Source organism: Cryptomeria japonica, unplaced genomic scaffold, assembly GCF_030272615.1.
Source record: "Cryptomeria japonica unplaced genomic scaffold, Sugi_1.0 HiC_scaffold_916, whole genome shotgun sequence".
NCBI classification, from domain to species: Eukaryota; Viridiplantae; Streptophyta; class Pinopsida; order Cupressales; family Cupressaceae; genus Cryptomeria; species Cryptomeria japonica.
Genome location: NW_026729622.1, coordinates 16,573 through 27,610, shown reverse-complemented (window position 1 = coordinate 27,610; position 11,038 = coordinate 16,573). Strand labels below are relative to the sequence as shown.

Sequence of the window (11,038 nt, the reverse complement as noted above, 5' to 3'; positions counted from 1 at the left end):
CCTTTCAACCAAATCCTAAATAAACCATATCTATCCACCATTTCATCATCCCCTAAAGTCACACAAGACCAATCTATGCCATCTCTATCTAATAACACAACCTCCCAATTGCTATCCATCATACAAACCCAATCTAATTCAAGTCATGATTCAGAGGTTCTCATTCAAAATCCTTCTTCATCAAGCCAAAATGTTGAAACATTCCAACAATATCCCATGCATTTCCAAACTCCTTCCCCATGTCAAGAGGATGACCCAAAATTAGAAGAAATGAGTCCTGAAACAAATAAAGATCAAGAACAACCACTTCCATCCTAGCCAATTTTTGATTAAGATCCCACTGACCAAGAATCTTATGATGATCCCCTCACTCTTTTCTATTCCATTCATAATCAAACCCTTCCATCTCAAGAAAAAAGTTTCCTTTCAAGTCCCATCCAACATCCACCTCTTAAAAAAGATCAAGACATCCCTTCCATCCTCCCTAATAATCCCTTTACAAACCAAGATCAAAGCATACCTTTACCTTCATATCATAAACAATATCCCATTATTTCTCCAAATCTTGATCAAGATCCCTCCATCCCTTCATCTCCATGTCATAATCCTCCATGTTCCTCATAATATTCCCTCTCAAATGAACTTACCATTTCTCCTAGTCATCCTAATGATCCTAATCCCTCTATACAAGATGTTCATGAATCAATGAAATCACCAATCCAGATCATACTATACAGAGAAACTTGTCAACAATTATATGTATGCCATCATCAAATACTAATGTAGTTACAAAAAAAAGCATAACACCAGCTAATAAGATCAACACCTGGTTGACATCATCATCCTCTTCAAGTGCATCAATAAAAACAAACATAACACCTGCTCATGTCATAACTTCAAAAATAAAATCAATTTGTCTCATACACCCATACTTGATAGACTGGGGGAAAGTGAATATACCATAGATGGATTGAATTGAAAATGATAACGCTATAGCTAAGTGTTCTAGAGATGGATTTTCCTCCGATGATCCACAAAATCCAAAAACTAAAGAAATCAACAATGGAGATGTTGAATGTGTACACTTAGCTGAGTCCTTATATCCTATTGAAAAAGACATCTTTATCTGACTCATCAAACAAAGACCAATGAACTACCTACACAAAACTCTCTAACCCTGTGAACAACATGCACCTTAAACGATATTACATCTAAGGGCTAGGTTAGTTTAGGTTTTTACTTTCCACATTGCATCTCATTTTATTCGAACCACCACATCACATATAGCTTCTTTTCCAAACACATCATATTCACAGATTTCATGGCATATAGTTTCTGCATTTATATATAGCAACACCAATAAAACAAGGTAATTGTTCAAGTTTATCATTCATTTACATTCAAGAGAAACAAGGATAATCTCCTTTCTTAGATATTCAGACATGAATTCTTTGAGGTCCTAAGGTCATTCATCTTCAGCATTACCCTATGATGATGCTTTAGTTATGGTTGGGTAGTGATTTCACTATTTAAGACTTGTTAACCCAAAATCTATCAATCGCTATATCTCAAACATATTAAGAAGATCTCTAATTCATTCTAGACACCTAGTTTATCATATGACTAGTGAAAAATCTAAAATTCTACTTCAGTGTTGTTTTTATTATCACAACCAAGTAGGTTTCACTACTTACAAGTCAAGTCAAGAAAGTAAAAAGAAAAAGAGCTATGCCAAATATCCATCTCAAGGAAAAAGATAAATGATATATAACTGAAACCTCATGCATGCAAGTGCAACAAAAAGCTTTACTATAGGAACATGCGAGTAACTCCAGATGCCTACTAGCAATGGAGCAATATTTGAGAAATTACAGTCTATAACCTCGTCGGAGCTCTAAAAGTCTGCTGGCAGCGAGGCTCTATTTAGGATGCTTTTGAAGTTAGGATAATCCATGTAGCAAGTCATATAGGATGCTAAGGATCTTTAGTGAACACAAGAGAAGGAATTAACTCATCTGAACACACATGGGCAAAAGAAGATCAAAGTTTCAAGAACTAATGGAGAAGTTTTTCGTGTCTCCATTTGTAACTCCTAGTCACTAAGTGTGTTGAGTTGAATGTTCCAAAGGCCCTTAGAGATCGATTGACTACTTATCTATGAAATATTTTGCACCTCCATTTCAATTGGTGTATTACAAATGCTAAAACAAACATAGTTAACCTTGTTTAAATAGGAAATGCATCTTCATCATGCATATTGCATTAACATAGGTCATGTAAAAAAATCATTGTCTCCACATGCATTCTACAGATCATCATGTCATATAGGCCTGCTCACTAGAGGCATAACTGAGAAAATCCAAAAAATCGTATAAAGTCCTGAAAAAATGCAAAAAATATCATATAATGTCCTTCGAAAACATCCTAAAAGTATGATCCTGAAAAAAGTCCAAAAACATTGAAAAACTTAAAATCCAAAAACATTGAAAACCTTAAAATCCAAAAACATTGAAAAAAGTCAATCGAAAAACATTCAAAACATTGAAAAACTTGCAATCCAAAAATAGTGAAAACCATAAAATCCAAAAACATCCATATAATGTCTTTAAAAAATCAACCAAAAACATCTACAAAATATCCTGAAAAAATCAATCAAAAACATTCAAATATCGATCTACATAATCCAAAAACATCGAAAAAGCTCTTGGAAAGAACTAAAAACCGAAAAATCAATCAATCAGAAAAACTTGCAATAAAATATCTCGTGAGAAACAAATACCCTAGTGGATATCCAGCAAACGCTTCGCACGAGGTCAACAAAGGATAAGACTATCCAGTCAAACATCTACAATCAACTATTCAATCTGTCTTATCAATCCTATCATATCCATATCAAAGTGATCATTATCTTGTCTTAAACAAAAGAGGATACACTCGAAATCAGACAGGTCAGTCTTAAACGGGGTCTGCAACTTTCTGAGATCAGACATTATCAACCATCACATCAAGCAACTGAGAATGAAGGCACAAGGTCAGTATAGCTGCTGAATTTTGTCCGTATTAGTATTTATCTTTTATCATTTGGTGACAGATTATGTTCCTATGCTACTCAGGGATGTCCACAAGTGACTAGAGGAGCCATGATAGGCATTATCTTTTTCTTTGTTTGTTGCTTGTCTACTACGTCTTTGTTTCTTCAATGAGATATCTTTACATCTTGGTTCCTTATACCCTGATGTGCTAAGCTCCATTTTTCAATAATAAGGCACAGTGATGAATATATATTGCACAATAAATAATGACATAGGTTCATGATTCATTCAATTTCATTCTCATTTCATCAAATTTGCTTATTTCTAGTTTGTTGATTCTTTTCTCATCATCTCTTTCTAAATCATATTCTTTTCTAATTCATTCTATTTCATTCTAAGGTTCATTCTCTCATATTCTATTTCAATATTATCTTCACATCACCTATTTCTATCTCTAATAAACTAACTATTATTTTATCTCACATTCTTCTTTTTTTGAGAGATCATTCATGTCTTTAGTGCACAAACAATCTCTTGAGGGGGTATTACACCTTGAGTATCACCAAGGCATACTGGGACATAATTTTTCATTTTCTTTGAACAATGTCATTCTGACTTTGTCTCAAAGAGGAGCAAATGTAGACACCTAAAAATGTCTCATTGATCATGTACTAATTATTCATCTAATTGATTAAATAATTCTTTAATTATTTAATTAAGTTAATTAATCTTATTCTTCTAATTTCATATTTCCTCGTCATCTTACTAATTATTCTATTTCTTATTCTTTCATCATTTAATCATTTTAATCATTTTCTAAATATTAATTAAATATTTATTATTTAATTAATTCTGATTAATTCCCTAGTTTAAATAATCTTTATTATTTAAATAAATTAATTCACAATTTCTATCTCTAATCATCTAGTCATCAACCCTTTTCTAAATATTAATTAAATATTTATTATTTAATTAATTGTAATTTAATCCCTTAATTCAAATAATCTTTATTATTTAATTAAAATCCATTACTAGCATAATTAAATAGTTTCTTTAAATTATTTAATTATCTAATTAATTCTTCCATTTCCAAATCCCCAAATTCTAATTTCATTTAATCTCACATTCTTATAAATTCTTCCAAATTCAAATACATGTGCATGATTTCAAAAACCAAATTGAAAATCAAAGTCAAGTTCTAAATATATTCAAATACTAAATTGAATTAAAATAAATTCAATTATTTGAATAAATTTCATTCAAAGATTAAATTGAAAATCTAAATCAAAGTGCAAGCACATGCTAAATTAATTAATTAAATCATTTATCTCTCTAGTCTCTATTTCCATCTTCTAGTTCTCTTTGTCATCTTCTTTATTTACTTCAATCATTCTTTTTCTTCTTTCAGTTAGCTTTTTCTCAATCAGTTGACTCAATTAATCTATTCAATCTATTTTGTTTCACCTCTAAATCAGTAGTTCAACTATCAATCAGCATATGAGGTCACCTGAGTTCCACCTCTTGATCATTTTGTTCCACCTCTCAATCAATCTTCTCCAAAAATCTATAAATTGAGCATTCAATCTCCATTTTCACTCCTCTTCAATCGTGGACAATTTATGCTAGATCATGATATTCGAATCTTTGTGTCAATTGCAGGTTGCCAGTGCAATATCTGAGAGCCGTCATACCACAGAGAGAAGAAAGACAATGGAAGCCACGATGCATAATAGGGAGTTTCATCTTGCTTAGTTTAATTCCATTTTGCATTTATTCCATTGGTTTTATGTTTGAATTGCTTAGATAGTTAAGGATTCGTGATCATCCTTATTTCCTATTTAGCAATGGTGTATTTGAGCATGCTACGGTAAAAATACATAAGTATTTGGTTGGATGAATATACTTGAAAAAAAATTGTTGATATAAATTTTAGTCTATTTCAAAATTTGGGCTTTAAGAAACTATGTAAATCTTTACTTTCATATTATTATAAATATTTCAGTGGCTTTGGTCACTTTTGTAAAGAGAGAGAGAGAGAGAGAGAGAGAGAGAGAGAGAGCACATATTTGTACACATCAACAACTGAATAGTACCTTTCAAGATTGTTTATTAGTTTATAATTGTGGGAACATTGTAAAAATGACATAACTTTTTACATTCCATTTTCAATGAGAAAATTAAAGAAATACATCTCTTAAAAATTAATATTTCTTTTACATTTTGTAAAATAGATTATAATGGTATGAGTGTATTCACAAAAAATCATTTAAATCTTAAATATAATATTTATAAAATATATCATTTTTTTAATAAATAAATATATAAATTCATTTAATAATTAATAATATTATTCAATTTAAAATTAAATAAATATATTTAAAATGTCATTACTAACTATCTTAGAATAAAAGGCTGTATTTGAATCTTACATTCATCGACAACTTGCATAGGATAGGAGGCTTTGTAGTCGGTTCTTGATTTACCCGCTTCCTCTGTAACATGTGGAGATCTCTTCAAAATATCAAGAAAATATCAACTTTGAGCGGGCTATATTATTAGAATTAAGTGTAAAATATTTGTTTCAATCTTTGCGATAATATTCTGTACTGGAAAATATCAACTTTGAGCGGTCTATATTATTAGAATTAAGTTTGAAATATTTTTTTCAATCTTTGGGATAATATTCTGTACTGGAAAATATCAACTTTGAGTGGTCTATATTATTAGAATTAAGTTTGAAATATTTTTTTCAATCTTTGGGATAATATTCTGTACTGGAAAATATCAACTTTGAGTGGTCTATATTATTAGAATTGGGTAATATGTTTTTCATCAATGTTTAGGAAGTAGGGAGATAAAAGATCTATCACTAAGATGTAGGGAGACAGGATTTATAATATATGATTATGAAGTTGATCATAGAAATGATCCAACATGTGCGTGAATTCCTACATTCCGATATTGAAATATAATTAAAAACATTCACTTCTCACATAATATGATCTTGAAGAATAAACTATTCAAACAGTTCAATCTAGAAGTTTTCAAGGAGAGAATTTCAATGCTGACGGGGACTCTCGTAAGACACGGCTTCTGGAGCCATAACTTGCGGAGAGATGTTGTCTATATAATCCCTCCTCATATACCCAATCTATCCATCTTCATTCAATCGTTCAATCCAGACGCTATAATGGCAACAGTTTCAGATCTTGTGCTTCTTCTTGTGGCAGGACTGGCCATATCTCTTCATATGCAAGGTAAGCTGTATTTACAACATAAGAGTTGTAGGTTGAATACTATATGCATCCGAGGCTCAGAATAATAATATGTGTGTGTTTTCTTGCAGAGGCGGGAGCAGTTAAGTTTGAGTTAAGGAACCAGTGCGGGTACACGGTTTGGGCGGCAGGATTACCCGGAGGAGGGCAGCAGCTCGACCAAGGTCAGACAAGGACGGTGGATGTGCCGGCGGGGACAAAGGGGGCAAGATTCTGGGGCCGAACCGGCTGCTCTTTTGATGCGAGCGGCCGAGGAAGCTGTAAAACCGGTGACTGCAACGGCCAACTGAGCTGTCAAGTCTCGGGAGGCGTTCCGACCACGCTGGCCGAGTACACCCTGAATGGAGATGGCAACAAGGACTTCTACGACGTTTCCCTGGTGGACGGCTTCAACGTTCCTCTCTCCATCAATCCCACAAATTCACAGTGTGTCGCTCCTGCATGCAAAGCCGACGTCAATGCTGCGTGCCCTGCTCAATTGAAGGTGGATGGCGGATGCAATAGTGCCTGCACCGTCTTTCAAACTGATGAATATTGTTGCAGAGGCACCCATGTCGACAACTGCTCTCCCTCAAGCTACTCCATGATATTCAAGAATCAGTGCCCTCAGGCCTACAGTTATGCCAAGGACGATTCTTCCAGCACTTTCACCTGCCCCTCTGGTACCACCGACTACAGTATTGTATTCTGTCCCTAGATATATATAGGATTATACTTCAAAATAATCATCTGTGAGCTGATCACGTATTTAGTATCTTATATATGGTGGCATAAACTATCGTTTGGTAGAGTCATATAAATAAGCCATCATTTGGTGTAAGGCATTACATGTCAGTTTCAATTATTACAGTTTATTATAAATAAAAATTTAAACTTTAATGGCAATGTGAAAAAGGTAATTCATATGCAATATACTTTTAAGAATAAATGTTTAAGTTCAAATATTTTATATAGTTTTCCAAAATAATAAAATATTTATTAGTCTTCAATTATTATTTTTATTTCAGAATTGTTTTATTTTATTTAAAAATTGTTATGTTAGAAACATAGTTATAAATTTATAATGAGATTAAGAATTAGAGTGTCAATCATATAAATATATAAGGAAAAAACTACTAAATGTTAAAACATAAGTGATATAAGTAAAATATAAATAAGATTATTATGTAAACATTGTTGAGATAAATATTAAAATTGATATTCATGATTTTTTGTTTTGTTGTCTTTGTAAAACTTAAGAATTCTGTATTTATGATTTATTGTATTATTATTCAAAATAAAACAAAAAAACAATATCAAAAAAATATTTTTGAGTAAAACTTAAAACAAATAATTTTATTGATTTTAATATCTTATATGAAACTCATTGATGAACACAAATAACCAAAATAAGATGGATCAAACTCTGTATCCAAAGAAAGAAGTTGTATGTTATTTAAAATGTTAAAGATAAGATAAGTGTCTTAGAATATGAAAGATATGCATTATCTAATTACTAGCACTTGCACCTTTAAAAGACTCAATGGATGTGTCAATAGAAAATTCAAGGGAATACCATCATTATTTTCTCCCCACACCCAACCATTATTACCTTCATCATTCTCTTAAGACTTTTCAAAGGCCAATGTATTGTATAATACCTAAAAAATAAGCACATGCAAGAATAATTGAATTCCTACAAAGAGAAGAACTACAATATACCAATATTATTTTGTAATGATATACCAAAATCATATCAATGTATACAAAAATTACTCATACATGCAACTTAAAATAACTATACCTACATCTGAAAAATTGAAAATGTCTAATATTTTTTAACAAGTCATTCCTAGACAAAACTAATTAGATTAACAATAAACTTTTGACTAATAACATGATAGAAAAAATAATAATATTAATTAGGAAAGTTCACATCTAAAAAAATAAATCTTGCCTTCTTATATTTTTCAACAATTGGACTATTGAACTAGCACGGGATGATCAAATAACATCTCAAAATGAGCAAAGGATATTTAAACTAGGTCATCTTAACACACAATTGTTAAATTATGATTAAATAAATTAGGAAAGGGCCCAAACCCTCACATAGCAAGGCACCTACAAAAAAGAGGGGTCTCATGAGCTTGAGAAAACCCAAATTAACAATCAAAACAAGACATAAACAAAAAGAGTGTGTGTGTGTGTACGTATGTATGTATATGTATGTATGTATGTATTTTTTGAATATTTAATGTTATTATGGTGATATTAGGGTGTAAGTCCAAGTACTTTAAGAGATTTTTGTGTAATTTTAATGTTAAATCATGTCTTCTCTAGGATAAAGTAAAATCATGAAAGAGTTTTGATTAATAAATATGGAATAGACTCAAACCTTTTGATGCAGGAGCATCCCCAGTCTCTGAGAAATCTTGCATCAACCAAAAATATTTTCTTTTAGTTTTTCTCATGTTTCAGTTTTTGTATTACTTTCATCTTTTCTAGAAGTTGTTTCTTTTTCATTGCAGATCAGATTTTTAGCTTCCAGGCTTGTTCTTATTCATCATTCCAGATCTCTAGTTCATTTCGATTCTTTTCTAGCAAGTTATTTATTTTGGAGCATCTTTTTCTTGGTTTTAGAGCAGTTTTGGGATTACCGTCTATGTTGGAGATTTCTTCTCGTGCGGAACAATTTATTATCTTGCGGATCTATTTGGAACCATGCTTGATGTCCTTGGGCCCTTGGTTGACCCTTCTTTGTGGTTTGCACTTCATGTTTGTCCTTGGTGGATGAGATCTTCACATTTTGGATTTGACCTATTTTACATGTTTCATTTTTCTTCCTTGGTAAATGTATTTTTTTGTGGCCAACCTGGATGTGTTCTCAATGGTATATATATTTTTGTATTTGATCCTTTGAGATATAACAAAGTAGTATGACAATCTAGATTCATAAATTATAATTCAAACACTTTTTGGAGGTCTAGATGAATTGTATTTTGTGATGTAACTTGAACCAAGAATGTTAGACTGTATGTAACCTGTATATTACTAGATGTTCTATGATGAATATGATGGTATGATAAAAGAAAAAAGATCCAGTCAACTACTAAGAGGGGGGGTGAATTAGTAGATAGAAAAACTGATAAACTTTCACCTTCTCATAAATAACCTCTCAAGTAAACTTAGAACTATAAATGCAATAACTCTGTCAAGATAAACCGGTTGACTGTCACAATAGATAACTATAAACAAATTGAAACTCACAATCATCCAAATACTTTTGCTTCACATTACTAAAACTTCATTTCAGATTGTTACCTATTAACATAACTTATCAAAGTGAAATAAGTAGTTGAGCAAATCAACCATAGAAACATAACCACAAAAACATTCACCACTTGACACAATATTTTGGACATGGAAACCCAAATGGGAAAAACCATGGTGAGATGAGAGTAACAAGATAACTATCTAAACTCTTTTGAAGTTTTCCTTGTTAGGAGCAAGCTTGTTAAATCTTTTACAAAAATTCATGTTAAGGACATATCCTGTTAGGGACGACCCAGTTAAGGGATTGACTATAATGGCTTCTTAGAAGCAATACCCTGTTAGGAGTAACCTTTGTAAAGGATTTAGAATCCAAGCTAATGGATCACCTTGTTAGAGGATTTGAATAACAACAAGCTTGTTAAAGGTTACCCGGTTAAGGGATTTAACTGATGCAATTGTTAGAAAACAACAAGAGTTTGTTGATCTATTTGAATATCACTTCACTTGCTTGTTTAGATCCTTTTCATGCTCCTATCTACCTTTACTTAAACTATATATACATCATCCAGCTCGGAAACCACACACTCAATTCAACTTTGCCAACACTTCAACTAAAATAACTTAAAAACCTTATAAACAAATCAACTAGGTCGGTAAGACAACAAAAACCTAATTCACATAGAGATTACAAACAAGTCGGTTCAAGTATGACTGTTGGATTACATAACAATCTCTACACATCATTCAAGAAAGCCTCAACCATTCCTTGATCACCGCTTCATCGATCTCAATAACTCATCATATGCTTTGCATTACATGCAATGTACTTGCTCATTCCCAAGACAAAAAAAATTAACTCAATGTGCCAAAATCTCTTTAAAACTCTCTTCATACAATATGCATACATGCCATAATCATTAGTAATCATTATCAGATCAAAACCAATATAACCAATTCACCAGACTTAATCGGTTAAGTTTTATCAAAATAACAGGTAGGGTTTACCGGTAAAAATCTCCAATACTTAGCAATATTGGTTCACTCCCCAAACTTACATACTGGTTATAGTTCCTTTCACTTAGCTCTTCCTATTGGTTACAAAAAAACATTACAACAATATCATTATAACATTACCAGTTTAATTGACATCAATGACAACATAACAAATCATTAATGCAATCTTCATGCAAATGCCAACAATCTCCCCCTTTGGCATTGATGTCAATACAAATATCAATACCATTGATTGTTGTGATTGTGAATAGGAATCCTGGTTTACATTTTACTATCTGCTATCCTTGTCTTCAGTTTGTCACTAGTTCTATCACTGGTTCTTTTCCACATAATCACATAGTTCTTCTCCCCCTTTGACAACAATGCCAAATTGAAAGTAAAATATGCAATGTCAAATGCATAATTCAACATCAATAATCTTCAACTTGATGCTGCCCTTGTGGAATAACTCCACTCTTACACCAA

General features: G+C 31.8%; 1 protein-coding gene across 1 annotated transcript; it reads left to right on the top strand.

The window, feature by feature from the left end:
• Positions 1-6,034: 6,034 nt before the first annotated feature.
• Positions 6,035-7,192, top strand: LOC131070846 (pathogenesis-related thaumatin-like protein 3.7). The gene is made up of 2 exons (XM_058006515.2): positions 6,035-6,289; positions 6,379-7,192. Exons 1-2 carry the CDS (start codon positions 6,094-6,096, stop codon positions 7,002-7,004), a joined length of 822 nt encoding a protein of 273 aa, XP_057862498.2. The 5' UTR covers positions 6,035-6,093; the 3' UTR covers positions 7,005-7,192.
• Positions 7,193-11,038: the final 3,846 nt, after the last annotated feature.